This window comes from Bufo bufo, chromosome 6, assembly GCF_905171765.1.
Source record: "Bufo bufo chromosome 6, aBufBuf1.1, whole genome shotgun sequence".
In the NCBI taxonomy this organism is placed as follows: Eukaryota; Metazoa; Chordata; class Amphibia; order Anura; family Bufonidae; genus Bufo; species Bufo bufo.
The window spans coordinates 285,068,230-285,087,007 of NC_053394.1; the positions used below are offsets into that span (position 1 = coordinate 285,068,230).

Consider the following 18,778-nt stretch of genomic DNA (forward strand, 5'->3'; position numbering starts at 1 on the left):
AGTCTCTGGGTTACCATAACATTAAGGTTTTACTTTCCCTGCTGCTTCCCTTGCTAACCCCAGAACCTCCTTATTAGAGAAGAGGCCAACATCTGGAAGACTGAATTGTCTGAAGTGTCTACATTTATGTTTTCCCTTGTCTGGACAGTCGGCCTTGTCTGCAGCTCAAGTTTGGGAGATATCTGTAGTCCTTGATTTGTTTCTACATTTATTGAGAATTTCTACAGAAGGTAGAACTACCTGAAGGGGATCATTTATGAATACAGAGCTGCTACACCATTCCCTATGTGTACAAAAGAACATAGTGGCCAATGACGTATATATGCAAAGAGCAGCAGAGATTCAAGTTACTGTAAACTCTTAGTAAATAATTCTTAGCTAACTGTCCAATCTTGGCTAACTGAAATCTACAAGACTATGTGGATTTACCCAGCATTTACCTAGACAAGCGTGTCTGTACCAGAGATTATACACATGCTGCTTACATGGACATCAGTGTATGTGCAGCGAGCCCCTGAGGAGCCGGTGTAGAGGATAGGAGTGGTAGTGACCCTATGCCACGATGTACTCCCTCAAGCTCTTGCTTCGTGCACTGTAAAGGTGATTTAAAGACTCAGGCCAGAAGTAAAATAATAAGTCTCTCTTGTAGTACCGTACATCCAGCAGTAGGTGTTAGAGTAGGTCCCATCTGATTAGAAGCTTCCTTGACGTCTGGTAAATGGGCCCGACATATTTTTGATCAATTATATGTGCTAAGAGCTTCTACCCCGCTTAATAGTAAGTATGGGCATCATGTATTTGACCCTGTTCACACATTCACCTGTTCACCCAGTATTAGTGCATTTAGTAGTTTGCTGCTACTTTCTTCGTGTTTTTATATATATATTTTAGACCAATGAAAGGCATTTTAAGTAGACGGGTGCTCTCCTGTATACATGGCCATTAAAAGCAGGCATTGATTTTAATTATTTCATATTTCAATGGGGTTCGCTTGGCCATGAAAACAGCTAAAAAGAGGAAATGTCCTATTTTTTGACAGCCACTATTCACTGGCCATTTAAAAAACAGACATGTGAATAGCCCCATAGACTGCAATAGTTCTTGAAAACGGCAGTGTTACAGCCTTAAAAAAAAAACTGACTTTTTTCACTGTCATGTGCATGTAACCCAAGGCTACATGGACATGAGTGGAAAAAAAACTGCCGTTAAAATTTGACACACTGTCAGTTTTTCATGGCCATTTTGAAAGAGTGTGTGCAGCAGCATTCATTTTAACGGCCTTTAAAGACAGCCATTAAAAACGGAGGCATTTCATTGGGTTTTTATTTATTCTGAACTCCTGGAGCGCCATGTTTACTCTCGCTTCATCCAATATCTCTCTGTTAACTCTCTCCTTGACCCATTACAATCTGCCCTCACCAAAATGACCTCCTGACAGATAAATGCAGTGGTCTCTACTCTTTACTAATTCTTCTGGATCTCTCTGCAGCATTTGACACTGTAGACCACCATATCCTATTCAGCATACTTGATTACTGTAACTCATTACTGATCGGTCTACCCTTCACCAGACTCTCTCCCCTTTCCAGTCCATCCTGAACGCAGAAGCCAGGCTCCTCTACCTGTCTAACCACACTACTCCGATGTCTACGCCCTGTGTCAGGCATTGCACTGGTTGCCCATACATTAAAGGATTCAATTTAAACTGCTCATTTTCACCCCCAAAGCTCTCCACAGTGCTGCACCCCCCACATATGCTCCCTCATCTCTGTCCACCGCCCTACCAGTGCTCTACAAATGATTTACGACTAACATCCACCGTAATCTGAACCTCTCACTCCCGTCTCCAAGACTTCTCCTGAGCTTCACCAGTTCTCTGGAATGCCCTGCCCCAAGCAATTAGGTTAATTCACAACATCCACAGTTTTAGGTGTTCCCTAAAACACATCTTTTTAAGTTGGCCAATTACAGCTCCTAATCAAACTCTTTTCCATTCACCCCCGCTTTAAAATCCTTCTTCTGAACCTGATCCATCGTCAAACATCCACACCCCATGCACTCAGAAGCACTACAGATATCGGCTAGTGACTGGCTCACGCAGCTTTATATCTGCTCCCCTATTTTGTTTAGATAGCTGGACCATTGTACAAAACACGTCCACCTTCTGTGTCACCCCTATCTCCTCATAGATTGTAAGCTCTTGTGAGCAGGGCCCTCATTCCTCTTGTTTTAATTTTTGACTTGTTTGTTGCTATGTAATGTGTAATTTAGTTTGTACATGAACCCTCTGATTGTAAAGCGATGCGGAATATGCTGGCGCTATATAAATAAGGATTATTATTATTAAATTCCCACCCTAGAGTGGAATTTATTATGGGGGAATTTACCATTGCATACAGTATATGGCAGTTTTCTAGTGTACAAAAGTCGCAAAGTTTAGAGCAAGTGGCTGTCTTATTTGTTTGCAACAAATTTTGCAAATGTTGTACACCAGTTCTTAAAGAGGTTTTCCAAGACATTATAACTGATTACCTGTCTTCTGAATAGGACATCAGTATCTGATCAGGGGGTCCGACACTCGGGACCCCTGCCAAACAGCTGTTTGAGAAGGCAGCAACACTTGGAGTAGTACTGCGGCCTTCTCACAGCTTCTCCTAGGCCAGTGACGGCATGTTCATCGGTCACATGGCCTAGGGGCAGCTCAGCCCCATTAAAGTGAATGGGGCTGAGCATGATACCAAGTACAGCCGCTATACAATGAACAGCGCTGTGTTGGTAAGCTGCGAGAAGGCCTGTGAGCGCCGCTGCCTTCTCAAACAGCTGATCGGCAGGGGTCCTGAGTGTTGGATCCCCATGATCAGATACTGATGACCTATCCAGAGGATAGGTCATACGGTAAGTAAAAAAATCCTAGAAAACCCTTTTCATTTCTGTGCTCTGGCAAACAGGTGCATTACCTCGAAAGAGTCTATACTGTGGCTGCACTGATTGTCAAAAGTCCCACACCAGGTGATAACTTTAGCGCATTTTGCACCATATCAGAAAAACTATAATAAGAAACCACAACACCTAAAACAATGGCTGACTGATGCATAGCATAACAAGCTAATATGGTAATTAAAGACATAAAAATCTAATTACGTGAACAATTCAAAGCACCCCATTTTACATATAAAAATAGGCAATAAAAAAATTGAAAAAATTCACAAGCTATCAGAATATACAGATTTTTTTTCTAAAGTGTTAAAACACGAGAAAAGCTATATGAACTTGGTATCACTGTAATCATCCTGACCAACGGAATAAAAGTACCATAATTTTTACCGCATAGTGTAAAAACGAAACCCATAAAAAAATGGTAGAATTGCGTTTTTCTTCCTATTTCCTGCATCCTAATACATCGTATGGAATATTTAATGATGTCATTAGAAAGTACTACTTGTCCCAAAAAAAGTAAGTCTTCATACGACTGTGTGGACAAAAAAATAAAGTTATGGCTCTTGGAATGCAGGGAGTAAAAAAACTAAAATGAAAACGGCTGCATCGGGAAACGGTTAAGACATCTTGACATGTTTCAAATGTGCTGGTTAAAATGCATGTGTAAAGTAAGAAATATGTTTGAAATCCTTCAATGGACACCATTGTGCCTTGTCTAGTTATTTGCGCTATTTGATAAATGTGTTTTTGTGCTTTTTATACTTATTAGAAAGGTTCCATCAGTTTCTATACAACCAAGGGACTTGAGTGGACTCTTTCAAAATGTCGCAAGTGATAAATATCGCTAAAAATTTAACTCCGCCCACAAATCAAAGTGCCAGGAATGGCACAAAACACAGAAAAAATGTGGCAAACACTTCGTAAATTTGTCACATTTCCCAAGTCACAGAAAAAAAAAAAAACAGCTAAAACACTCCATTTTCTGATGCAAAGCCTTTCTTACTCCCTCAGTTTTGCTGGAGTCAGCATTATGACAAGTTTATGAAAATGTCACACAAACTTGATAAATCTGTTGCATCTTTAAATGTGTCTAGGGATTTTCCTTCAATTTTCACCATCCGCATACTGGAGTGAGATTGTGTAGAAACTGTGGCCAAACGGCAACCCATGCCTACTTTTCACTTCACTTTTACAGATCGACATGCATGAAGAAAATGGCTCTAGTTTCTGGTGCACATGGTTATCCCATGAGTAATGTAAAACATGAAAATCCCATGTCATATAGTACATGACTATCTCTTTCTAAGGGCTCAAGCTCACGAACATGTGCCGCCCGTTCCGTGCATTGGGGACCACAAATTGCATAGGTCTAGAAAGATCCCACTGAATCCTTTGCTTGGGGTGTGTCCTTTCTGCTACAGCTCTCTCTCCCTTTAAGGCCTCATGCACATGACTGTATTTTTAGTCCGCGTCTAATCCACATTTTTTGCAGATAGCCTGAGGACACATTTATTTCTATGGGTCTGCAAAAAAGACAGAGAGCACACGGATGTCACCCACGTGCTGTCTGCGGCTGGGCCGCAAATGATAGAACCTGTCTTATTCTTGTCCATTTTGCAGACAAGAATAGGCTTTTTGACAGTGGGTCTCGTGAAAATTGCGAGAGGCGCACGGACTGCATCTGTATTTTGTGGATCCATGATTTGCAATACTAAATTCTTAATTACATCCAAATATAAAAGTATTCAGATCCAGGTGCTGTTTCATCAATATGTAGAATGTTTTTCGTGGGACATCCCCATTAATAAATATGTCCTGCGGCTAATAAGACATTTTTGGAGTGAAATGTGCCAGAAAAAAGGTGCAAACACCATGATAAATGTGTCCATAACAAACTCATACCTTCCTTTTCTTTGTTCCCTGTATCAGCCATATAACATATAACTGCATGGTCTGGGTGCAAATTCCCTTTGACATCCCATAAGCTGCTGTGGTGTGCAATAGTTTCACAGGATGCATATACAGTACATTATAGCTGGGAAGTCATTGAAGAGGTTGAGATTACAAAAAAGGGGCTTTTATTTTTCTGGAAATCGCGCCACCATTGCCTGTAGACTGTGACTGGCCTTGCAGCTTATACCCATTCATTCGACTCATATATTTTTTTAAATCTCAGACGGCTACCAAACCCAGTATATGTATGAGAAAGTAACGCCGACAGACAACATATATTCTTCTCTCACTCACAATATTGCTTTATTTGCCTGTGATTAATGTCTCTTACATAATCTTTAAACGGAATATTATGCATTCTGTGTAACAGTCTATTGTCAGGGCAAATAGCATAGAAGATGTGTGCACCTATTCCTGGATATGTTACACCTATGTATCTCCATGCATAGAGCTGCATACTGTCTTTCAGCCTTTAGGGGGCACTGCTCTGTTTCATATATAAGATTCAGGATGTGCGGACCAGCCTCTCACAAGTTAGATTCTCTGCTGCCTTTCTGCTTTGCCTCAGCAGCCTTCACCCTTTCTCGTAATCTTCTTCTTTCCAGCTCTCGTTCTTCTGTCCCTGTCTGTCACTGCAGCTGCTTCTCTCTCTTCTTCCCACTTTAATCCTCTTCTCTTTAAGTATTCAAATTTACCTGCTCCCCCTCCTGTTCTCTGCCCTACCCACCTTCTTATCCTGCTCATACAATTCCTTTTCCACTCTATTCTTAATCATTGCTTTCTCCACCGTTCTGTCACATATTATCCATTCACTTTTTTGTGTCACACATTTCTCCCGGCTCTTGCAGTTTTGTACTCATTCCTCTCAGAGATCCATTTTCTTTCTTTTTTCCTCTATTTGCATATTATTTCCCTGCAAGTTCTATCAACTTCTCACCTGTCTTTATATTTGATCGCTTTCTTCTCACTTTTGTCTTCTTTTATCCTTCCTAGTGTTGCTCGTCCGTCTGCTTCTATTTTGTTCCCTAGTCTCTGCATTTTTCTTTTACCACATTACTTGTGGTGACTTCTGTAAGACTACCTATCCCCTTCTTTTCTGGAGGGGCCACTTCGCCTCTCCCCCACAACATTCGGCACCATAGCTCCCCCCAGCCGTGCAACACCCCGTCCCTTGGCCCCATTTGGCCTTGGGAGGAAGACATTGGTGGCAGTGGCTATTGGCGTCGTGATGGTTCTAATATTGGTCATCCTAATTCCAGTGTTGGTCAACTCAGTGGGCTCTGATGGCCACTATGAAATGTTGGGCACCTGCCGGATGGTTTGCGACCCCTACCTCAGCAAAGCAGGGGCAACCACCACTAGTACCAGCATCAGAGCCGGGACTGGAGCAGAACCCTTAAGTGACAGAGGACAACAAGCTCCATCAACTTTAGTGCAAGGTCCTCAGGGCAAAGCAGGACGTCCTGGCAAACCTGGTCCACCTGGAGAACCCGGGCTACCAGGTCCACCCGGACCACAAGGGCCACCAGGAGAACGAGGAGAACCAGGGAAACCTGGACCACCTGGCTTGGCAGGAGGAGGTGTGAATGGTGCCATAAGTACAGCCACATATACAACCATTCCCCGTGTGGCCTTCTATGCTGGTTTGAAGAACCCCCATGAGGGTTATGAGGTCCTCAAATTTGATGACGTGGTCACCAACCTTGGGAACAACTACGATGCGGCAAGTGGGCGGTTCAGCTGTACAGTACCGGGCACTTACTTTTTTACCTACCATGTCCTAATGAGAGGTGGAGATGGCACCAGTATGTGGGCGGACCTCTGCAAAAATGGCCAGGTGAGTGTGCAACAATGGATTATTTATAATTATTTTGTCAAAATTGTAATCACAAAACAGTAATTACAGCAATATAAATAGATTTGAAATAATCACATTACTTTCCCTGAGTTTTAAAATACACAAATAACTTATTTTGCAAAGCTATACATATATATATATTTCACAAAATAACAATTATTATAAGACAATAATTACATAGCAATACGATATATAAATATTGTCTAAATAATAATTGCATAGAAAACTCATAATTCTACATTTTTACAAATGACAAAATATTTTCTGTCGCTTACAATATAGACGATAAGACAATAATTTCTGAATAATAAACACAATATAAAATGAGCACTGCGCTGTGTATTTGTCACGCTAGACGCCTTTTCTCTTCACTTTCTTTCCACTGGGAACTTGAATAAACTGAAAATATTCATTTGAAATCTGCACTAAGCTGTGGATGTTCTGTAGGGTTTTATGAGTTTTTCTCTATTCAACTTCCAAAGTGAATTAAGTGATGTATAGTGTAAAGAGTTTTGTGAGAGGAAAAAAAAGAAAATATCAAGGAGAGGCTAGGGATATTTTAGAAATTGTAATGGATCCTTTTGAATAAAATCTTTGTCTATTCTAGAACTTCCGCAGAATCTTCATATGAGAAGCCCATTGAAGATTCTGCACTTGAAGATTGACACTATCATTATTAATTAGCGTGGAAAAAAACAGCTAGCCTAGAGGGAAAATGTGCAATAAAGATTTACTAAGCAGGCTATGAACTTACATGGGCCAGCTACATTGTGGCTGTCAAAAAGTTTTTTTTTACTCATCAGCATAATGTGCTGTGATCCCTGTAAACATACATGTTCTTATTACCCTATCCCTATTACTATCCCAACATTGATTGATGCAGATTTTTTTTAGGAGCAGGAACAATGGTCACAATGGGCGACTTATTAAATAGAACGCCTTAGGGACAGCGATTATCCCTTCTTCAACGTTTAAACGTTAAATCACCCACAGACAAGGGCTAGATAGCTCAGTGGAGCAGGGAAAATGAGTTTACCCAGAGGAAGTGAAAAACTAGGTGCCTAAAGAAAGGTAGACAGTTAGCACATGGTGGGAAAAAGATCTCGACTAGACAAGCAGAGAGGAAACATATCTGGAAAAAGTATTGTCAAGGACATGTGAAGTATCATCAAGAACAGCTTACAGTTTAAACAAGAGATATTTAGGTGATGACAAGGAGGAAGATACTAAATATATACCGATAGAGTCCTCAAAGAAGCTGGACTAGAACAGAAAAAATGGACAGTAGTCCAAATCCAACTGTTAAAATTATGTTTATGGATGTTCCAGCTAGTGGAAAGAAGGATCTGTATTAGCTGGACCAAGTAGAGGAGGCAAAACATGTCAAGCATTAATGATAGCTAGCCAAGTGTAGAAGATGTAGGACATCATGAAGACAAAGCTACAAACAGATGGACAGGTAGTTGACGAATATATAGATAGACACTGAGAAGGTTCAGGCTCCTGATGACAGAAAAATAGACTTTTGAGGTGAGAATGAGACCTGGTCCAAAATACATGAATATACTCAGTCATAGAAGACAAGTGCTGGCCATACATGGTATGATTTTTCTAAAAATGTTTAATTTTGAGTAATTTCAGGAAATAAGTTACCTAATATGTGGTATTGTTTATCTTTTTGGGCAATTGGTCATTTGTTTCAACAGCTACCTTAGCGATCACAGCCCAAAAAGAAAAAATGATCACCGCTGTCTATGAAAATCATGCGAACAAACACAAAAAAATGCACTACCATGGCAATCTCTAAAGGAGAGTTTAGAATGGAGGGGTACTTATTGCCCATAGAGATCATGACACCAGAGGATATAAATACTTGTGAACTGCATAAAAAAAAAAGCACACAAAAGTCTAGTACTATATTTCCCAATACAGTATTCAAAATTCTATACAGCTAACTTCCCAAAGGGGAAGGCAGATATTTTATTATGGTTGGGACATTATTGTATTTACAATGAGGTGAATAAATTCCCATTTGTCATTCTTCTCCTAATCAGTACTTTGTTAAAAAGAAAACAATAAAATGCAAATGATGCTAGTTCAAAGAACACAAAAGTACAAGGACAGAACTAGAACATGAAAGGAACTGAGTGGATAGTAGAGACATCTAACACAAGGATACAAAGAGATCCATTACTAAGACAAGAACTAGTCAAAAGTAGGGCAAAAATATTTAGTCCTATAGAGTAGAAGGATTTATTGCAGAGAATATTCCTACTGAAGAAAGACCTGAGATTCTGAGTACATATAGAGACAACACCATAATGAGAAACTAAAAGAAGATGACGCAAATGGATGTAAAGACAAAAAGAACAGTGGTAGAGTGAACCACTGACGGGGAGGGTTATGAAGAAGAAGAGAAGGAGAGGTTGCATCATAATGATAGGCAAGAAGGGTTTGCCAAACTCAGGAAAAAGATATTGGGGGTCATTTACTATCAGATATATGGCAGTTTTCTGGCGTATATATGTTGCGCCACAATCTGTGACTTTTCCCCATTCATGCAGGTCTAAAAAAGGGGGCGTGTTCTAAATCTATGCCAGCAAGGAAGCTGGCGTAGATTTAGACTGGTGATGGATGCACTGGGGGACTGGGGCACCTCTACATAACTTCGGCAGATCCACCACCAGTTCAGGGGTTATTAAGACCGGCATCTAAAACGTCTGTCTTAATAAATGGCCCCCATAGTTCTTTATGGCTCTAAAGAAGATTTTGAAATGAGCAAATAATGTCATAGTGAATAACCGGGCAACATGATAGACCTTGAGAACCAACCATGAAACAACAGAGCCTAGCGAGGGGCAGGGGAGACTTAGAACCTATTAATCATAGGTGCTAGTTGAACAGGCAGATATGATTCACGGTGGGATTGGAGAGAGAACCCAGTAAGGAGTAGTCATGGTTGTCTTATGTTAGGACTAAAATGAGCCAATGTGGGCTAAATGAAGAACTAGCTTATACTTAATCGGGGGTGATATAACATTTATGAGATAGTTTGGAAGAGTTCTAGTCAAGTTAAGGCTATTTGAACCAGTCTATAATATGTGTGCTAAGACAGGGAAAGATAGCCAGTGTCGGGATAGGATTAGGTAGAAAAATGTAAAGAGGACTAGTTCAATAGCTATTGCTCGATTGGCGCTATCACTGATAGTAGCTTAGGATGTTTTTAGAAGTGACAATGCTAGCTTCAATAAGACAGGAATCCTGATAATTGGTGAATGTGATGATCCTGGATATATAATGTTAGGATGGTAACAATCGGCCTCCAGAATGCACCATTTTTCTCTTTGCCTCCTGTCTCTAGGATGGTAACCATCAATTACAGCACTTGAATATCTTTAGCAGGTCAGGTCATTATTAGCTCTAATGGATCGGATCATATTGCATACTTGTATATATTGGTTGTTGCTACTTTAATGTTTTTCAGTTGCATCACTGAGGAAAAATTGTTATTATGAGCCTAACAGGGGATAAGAATCCACATACTCCTAGAGGCAGCTAACCAGCTGATGTGAGGCCCAGCAAGGCCAAGAAATGTAGGAAGAGTAAGGGTCAATGATCCTAACGGTGACAATCAGAGGCGACACAAGATGACATCATGTATGGCTATCCCATACTGTTCCTGCACCCAGTGCAGTTCTCCTCTGTTTAAATGCCAGACAAGGGTTTTACTTTTAGACACTCAAGATTATCAGGAACGAAGCGCCGGGGACAGGAGCGCTCGTTGTGGGAGAGCTATAGAAATCACATAGTTGCTATTGGTAACACAAGAAAGAAATTGCAGCATTAAAAGGAATTGACTATAGCAGATAACATTTAGGAAAAACAGATATTTCATTTATCAAGAAGTATAGAAAAATATACAATGCACAAATGCAGTATATTTTCTATATCGTTTTCCTGTTCCATCTGTCATGTGTTTTCACAGATAGGTAGATGTATGAGAGACAGTTGTATGGATGGATGTATAGATATTTAGATATTAGATAGGTAGAATGTAGGCTAGGGTTCCAAAGTGGTATCGGTACAGTCCTAAAGCATGATAAAATCTCAGCATAAGGGCTCATTCACATGACCGTGCCGTGTTTTGCGGTCCGCAAATTGCGGATCCGCAAAACACGGATGCCACCTGTGTGCCTTCCACAATTGGCGGAACGGAACAGACGGCCCATTATAGAAATGCCTATTCTTGTCTGCAAAACGGACAAGAATAGGACATGATCTATAATTTTTGCGGGGCAATGGAACGGAGCAATGGCCCCATTGCATCTTTTGCGGCCCCATTGAAGCAAATGGGTCCGCACCCGAGCTCGGATTCGGATCCAAACCACATTTGCGGCTCGGATGCGGAACCAAACCACATTCGTGTGAATGAGCCCTAACTGTGAGTCGTCCCCATTCTCAATGTTTTCCTATTAGGAGAAATGTTTGCTGCAATCACAAGCAATCACAATTTTTGCTATTATCACATATAACCTCTTTTAATCTCAATAAAAAAACATTGAGGTAATGCTGGAATTTTATCAAGACTCAATACAAATGTGATAGATATATAAAAATATATATGATGTGATATATAGATGTGAGATAGTATTCAGTAAGTAGGTATAAGATAGATAGATAAGAGGTAGATAGATACATAGAAGATAAGGATAGAAATACCTGTAGATGGTGAGAGATAGATAGATAGATAGATAGATAGATGGATACATAGAATATGATAGACATACAGAGATAGATATAGATAATAGAATTATTATAGAAAGAATGAGATAAAAACCTCTTAAAAACTTTCCAAATAACGAGAGCTAGGAATAGTTAGGGTGCATTCATACAACCATATTTCTGGGTCCGCATCTGTTCATTTCAATGGGGCCACGAAAAATGCGGACAGACAACCGTATTTCTGGGTCCGCATCTGTTCATTTCAATGGAGCCACAAAAAATGCGGACAGACAACCGTATTTCTGGGTCCGCATCTGTTCATTTCAATGGGGCCACAAAAAATGCGGACAGACAACCGTATTTCTGGGTCCGCATCTGTTCATTTCAATGGGGCCACAAAAAATGCGGACAGACAACCGTATTTCTGGGTCCACATCTGTTCATTTTAATGGGGCCACAAAAAATGCGGACAGACAACCGTATTTCTAGGTCAGCATCTGTTCATTTCAATGGGGCCACAAAAAATGCGGACAGACAACCGTATTTCTGGGTCAGCATCTGTTCATTTCAATGGGGCCACAAAAAATGCGGACAGACAACCGTATTTCTGGGTCCGCATCTGTTCATTTCAATGGGGCCACAAAAAATGCGGACAGACAACCGTATTTCTGGGTCCGCATCTGTTCATTTCAATGGGGCCACAAAAAATGCGGACAGACAACCGTATTTCTGGGTCCGCATCTGTTCATTTCAATGGGGCCACAAAAAATGCGGACAGACAACCGTATTTCTGGGTCCGCATCTGTTCATTTCAATGGGGCCACAAAAAATGCGGACAGACAACCGTATTTCTGGGTCAGCATCTGTTCATTTCAATGGGGGCCACAAAAAATGCGGACAGACAACCGTATTTCTGGGTCAGCATCTGTTCATTTCAATGGGGGCCACAAAAAATGCGGACAGACAACCGTATTTCTGGGTCCGCATCTGTTCATTTCAATGGGGCCACAAAAAATGCGGACAGACAACCGTATTTCTAGGTCCGCATCTGTTCATTTCAATGGGGCCACCATGTGCTGTCCACATCCGTAGTTTTGTTCCGCGGCCCCACAAAAAATTTAGAGCATTTCTCTATAGGTCTGGCCATGTGAGTTCAGCAATGTAGCCTTATGGTTACAGCTACACACTGTCCCTCACCGGTTCTACTCCTACAATGACTTTATATACAGTATGTAGCCTATGTATCTGCAAAGCATTGGCTGGTTTTGGAAGAAACTCTTATTTACCCAGATGTGGCAAATATATAACACCTTGTCTGAAACCCACCGAATAATAGCACTAACTCCTCGGCCACAGTGCTAGCTATCAATCTGTTTTAATGACAGAAGATATTCTGCAGTGAAGGAAGTTGAAGCTTTGTTCTATAGGTCTGAAGTAATAGGCTTCTGTCTGCTAATAGAATTGTGATCTCTAAACCCCTGTAAGTTCGGCTTCCCACCAATAATTCTCAATTTATCCTGGTTGTTCCCTGGAGAATGGCAGCAAAATCCATAAGCAGCAGCATAACAATTATTCCAGCAAGAATAGAAAACAAAAAGAAAGATCTTGGAACTGAGGAGAAGCAAGAGAATCCTTGTTAAGGTTTCAATATGCACCCTGCAAAATGGTAAAACCCTAAAATCCATTCACTTATGTTCCTTGGAGATTCCCCAGAGCAACTCATGTTTCAGTGATAAAGCATCTACTGAATGTAGATGCCAAAATGGAACAACTTCTCCAAAGATAAAATGAAACTTTGGGCATCTGTAATTAATAAAAAATGTGTAGAGCGGTGGATAAATCTGACGTAAGTCGTGACTCACTGACACGAGAATAAAGATTTTAGAGAATCACATAGTACTGACTAGAGATAAGCGAAGTGCATTTTTTTGTAAGTAGTGGGTGCAATGATAGGGAACTGCGATAGCGCCGCCCCTCATCATTGTACCCCTAAGATGCCGCGTTCATACATGATTGCGGCATCTGAGACTAATAATACAGTGCAAAATTAACAGGAAAAAAAATAAAATCATACTTACCGCCTCCATTTGCTCACGACGGGCTGGCCACCGCCATCTTGCTTGAAGATCTTGCGCCGTCCGAGATGCCGTCGTCAAGCTGGCCTCCGTGGGGACGTCATACAGGAGAACAGGATTTAGGCCGAGATCTTAAATCAAGATGGTGGTGGCCGGCCCATCACGAGAAAATGGAAGAGGTAAATATGATTTATTTTTTTGTTTTTTTTTTACACTATTTCAGGTTAAATCGATTCACTACCACGAAGCACAAGGAAATTCGGCTTCGCGGTGAATCGAATTTATCCTGAAATTCTGATCGAATTCCACTTTGTTTGTTCGCTCATCTCTAGTACGCACCAACTCTATCTAAAAAGATATACCATATACCTAACCCACCCACTAGGGAGATAAAGAAAGAAGGGTAAACACATTTCTACCTGCCGTAATATCTATCTATCTCATATCTATCTATCTATCTATCTATCTATTATCTATCTCATATCTATCTATCTATCTATCTATCTATCTATCTATCTACTGTATCTATTATCTATCTCATATCCGCATATCTATTTCATATACTCATATCTATCTATCTATCTATCTATCTATCTATCTATCTATCTATCTATCTATCTATCTATCTATCTATCTATCTATCTATCTATCTATCTATCTCTATCCATTATCTATCTATCTATCTATCTATCTATCTATCTATCTATCTATCTATCTATCTATCTATCTATCTATCTATCTATCTATCTATCTATCTATCTATCATCTATCTCTCTCATATCTATCTATCTATCTATCATCTATCTCACTATCTATCTATCTATCTATCTATCTATCTATCTATCTATCTATCTATCTATCTATCTATCTATCTATCTATCTATCTATCTATCTATCTATCTATCTAATCATCTACCTAGCAGGAGACTCTTTGAGTTAAATAATAACAGTGACAGCAGGGCACCCCAGAGAGAAGGCAGGGACCGTTCCTGCGTGTCCCTGCCTTCTAAATCGTTGTATACACAGCGCTCAACGAGGGGTGTGTATGCAGATCATGAACGCTTATGGGGGACAAAAAGTGTAAAATAGAAAAAAAAAAATTCCCCCCCAAATCCGTTATTTAAAAAATAGAAGAAAAAAATAAAATAGACATATTTGGTATCACGACCGGCTCTATAATAATATCATATGACCTACCCCATCAGGTGAACGCCGTAAAAAAAATTGCTCCAAAACAGATTTTTTTAGTGAGCTCACCTCCCAAAAAGCATAATGTTAATCAATCAAAAAGTTGTAGGTACCCCAAAATGGTAGCAATAAACACCTCACGCCCTCACACAAGACTATAGCCAGAAAAAAAAATATATATATGGCTCTAAGAAAATGGCAACACAAAAAAAAAAAAATTTTTCAAAAAATGTTTTTATTGTGTAAAACGTAAAAATAAAAAAAAACTAGACATATTTGGTATCGTTGCGTCCGTAATGCCCGGATCTATAAAAATATCACATGATCTACCCCATCAAGTGAACGGTGTAAAAAAATGACACCAAACTGCTTTTCGGGGACTTCACCTCCCAAAAAAGCAACCAGAAAGCCAAATGTACCCCAAAATGGTGCCAATAAAAACTAAAGCTTGTTTCACATAAAATAAGCCCTCACGCAGCTAATTCAACAACAAAAAAGTTATTGCTCTTAAAAACTATGACAGAAAATTCCATGTTAGAAAATCCAGATGCCGCTCCTTCCCTTCTGAGCCCTGGTGTATCCCCAAATAACAGTTTATGACCACAATTGGGGTGTTACTGTATTCAGGAGAAAGTGGGTACAAATTGTGGAGTGATATTCTCTGCCCTATCATATGGCGCTTCTTCACTTCTGCGCCCTGTCGGGTGCCCATGCAGTGGTTTACGGCCACATATGGGGTGTTTCTGCAGACTGCAGAATCAAGGTAATAAATATTGACGTTTGTTTTGTTGTTAACTTTAGATGTGTTCCAGGAAAAATTTATTAAAATGGAAAATCTGCAAAAAAAGTGACATTTTGAAATTTCACTTCTATTTTGCTTTAATTCCTGTGGAATACCTAAAGGGTTAACATTTCTAAAATCAGTTTTGAATAGTTTGAGGGGTGTAATTTCTAATGGGTTATGGGTTGGTTCTAATATGTAAGCCCCACAAAATGACTTCCGAACTGAACTGGTCCTTAAAAAAGTTGACTTTAGAAATTGTCTTCAAAATTTAAAAAATTGCTTCTCAAATTCTAAACCTTCTAATGTCCTAAAAAAATTAAATACATTACTAAAATAATGCCAACATAAAGTAGACATATGGGGAATGTTAATTAATGAATATTTCATGAGGCATCACTATCTATCTTAAAAGCAAAGAGATTCAAACTACAAAACAGTGAATTTTTTTCGTTAACGTTTGGATTTTTTATAAATAAAGGTAAAACATATCGACTCAAATTTACCATTAACATGAAGTAAAATGTGTCACAAGAAAACAGTCTCTGAATGGCTTGGATAAGTAAAAGCATTCCAAAGTTATTACCACATAAAGTGACACATGTCAGATTTGCAAAATTAGGCCTGGTCAGGAAGGGGGTAAATGGCCCGGTCTGGAAGTGGTTAAATGGGCTGTGCTTGGCTGTTTCAGTCAGCCCCATTGACTTTGAATGAAGTTGCAATAACTGCCACTCCACTGAAGCTTCCCCCTGCACTGCCCCATGTGCTGCCTTCTGTTACTTTCCTCCACAAGCTACTAGTATCTGTGGCTGGTTTCACACGGGCGTTGCGGATTGGGGCCGGATGCGTTCAAGGTGCGCTCAGTGAAACTCGCACTATTTTGCAAGCAAGTTCAGTCAGTTTTGTCTGCGGTTGCGTTTAGTTGTTCAGTTTTTTCCGCGCGGGTGCAATGCGTTTTGATGCGTTTTTCACGCGCGCGATAAAAAACTGAATGTTTACAAACAACATCTCTTAGCAACCATCAGTGAAAAACGCATTGCACCCGCACTTGCTTGCGGATGCAATGCGTTTTTCACGCAGCCCCATTCACTTCTATGGGGCCAGGGCTGCGTGAAAAACGCAGAATATAGAACATGCTGCGATTTTCACGCAACGCAGAACTGATGCGTGAAAAACAACGCTCATGTACAAAGCACCATAGAAATGAATGGGTCAGGATTCAGTGCGGGTGCTATGCGTTCACGTCACGCATTGCACCCGCACAGAAAACTCGCTCGTGTGAAAGGGACCTTATGGTCCATTCAGATGGCCGTAGGTGTTTTGCGGTCCGCAAATTGCGGATCCGCAAAACACGTACACCGGCAATGTGCGTTCCGCATTTCGCAGACCGCACATCGCCGGGACTATAATAGAAACTACCTTTTCTTGTCCGCAACTACAAAAATAAGACGTTCTATTTTTTTGGGGAATGGAATTGCGGATCTGGAAGTGCGGATGCGGACAGCTCTCCGTTTTGAAAATTGCGCAACGGATCCAGACCTAAGTTGCGGACGTGTAAATGGACCCTAAAGCAGAGGTTGGTGATGTGTCTTTTGCTGCTTCATAGGTTGCACGCCCCTAAGACCAACACTTATAGACATTCAATAGCTTTTGGGCAAACACTGGTTATGACTCCCCCATACACACACACACACATTCGGCATGGCCGAGCATGCATGTATTTTCAATGAGGAGAGAGGAGAAAGCACAGACACAGCTTTACCGTTTACCATAATATTCTTGAATATGAATTAAGGTGATTTACTAATATTGTACAAACGTGTGATAATCTGCAGCAAGTAATCAGCAAGTGCCTGCAATAAACCAGGCTGGCGGTACACGGGGTCTACAGCACATTCCTAATTACCCATTATTTCAGTGTGATAGCTGGTCTTCCCTATATCAGTGTCACACACATCAAGAGTTAAATAATCAGATGGATTTCTGTCAAAAAAGGCAATGATCCAGCTATATTATTAAAAAATACTAATATAGTGAATGATAGTTACCGTGGAAATGGCACACTGAGTGCACACTGGGAGTGATTGTGTATGTCATACCGCTTGAATGGATGATTTATAATTCCATCATTGGTTTTGGAAATGGTTTTATCATGTCGTTAAAAGGGCTTATGCCATGATTAATGTAAAAAACGTAAATCAGACATCATATAGTATGTGACAACCTCTAAGACTGCTAGAACCTGCCCTGTACAGATATCCCCATTCATTGCTCCAATTGCTCGATTTATTAAGCTGGCAGCTCAGGGGGGGTGTTTTTTTTTCTGGGGATGTGTTTTTTCTACTTCAGCTCTGTACCGATCACAGCTCAAGAGGTGTGTCCTTCCGGCTGCAGCTCTCTACCAATCACAGCTCAGAGGGAGTGTCCTTTCTGCTGCAGCTGTCTACCAATCACAGCTCAGGAAAATGTCCTTTCTGCTGCAACTCTCTTCTTGTAACTAATACAGCTTCTAATAGGCGATCTGGCTATTGGTAGATGAAGGATGGAAGGAGGCCAAAGAAACAGCAGGTGGCGCTATACAGATATCGATTTAATTAAATAACAGTGGCTATACTACATGTTTTATTACATACATTTACAAAATTATTTAGATTAAGGTGCTGGTTTGAAAAAGGTAAAATATTTTTTTGTGGGACAACCCCTTTAAGCAGGTTCTGCCATCACTGAAGTTTATGGCGTAAGCCATTTAAGACTGATTGAACAAGATCTGCCCAGGCACCTCCAACATTCAGATTGATGATACTGTCTAAAAGAACAACTGTCCTGGTTTCCATAGCAACTAATCACTGCGCAGTTTGATTTTTGTATTCTGCTCTGGAAAAAAGAAAGCAATGCTTTGATTGGTTGTTATACACAACAAAAACTGTTTTCCAAAAACAGAAAAGCTCATTAAACTCAGTATAAGGCCTCATGCCCACGACCGTTGTGTGCATCCGCGTCCGTTCCGTCATTTTTCACAGTTTAGCGGAGGTCCCATTCATTTCTATGGAGCTGTGAAAAAAAACTGATAGTCCTCCGTTTTGTCTCCGCGTCCGTGATCCGTGATTCCAGTCCGTCAAAAAAATATAACCTGTCCTATTCTTGTCAGTGGAAAACGGAGGACGGACCCATTCAAGTCAATGGGTCCGTCAAAAAAAACGGATGCACAACTGGTATGTCACCCGTGTCCGTGTCCGCTTTTTTCTACAAGACCTTGGTGCAATA

General features: G+C 40.4%; 1 protein-coding gene across 1 annotated transcript in view; it reads left to right on the top strand.

Moving 5' to 3' along the window:
• The first annotated feature begins 5,442 nt into the window (after positions 1-5,442).
• The window catches only part of C1QL1 (complement C1q like 1), a 102,733-nt gene continuing 89,397 nt past the window's right edge, over positions 5,443-18,778 (top strand). Inside the window, exon 1 of the mRNA XM_040435763.1 lies at positions 5,443-6,727. Within this exon, the coding sequence (XP_040291697.1) occupies positions 6,119-6,727 (609 nt within the window). The 5' untranslated portion in view covers positions 5,443-6,118. The remainder of the gene's footprint in view (positions 6,728-18,778) is intronic.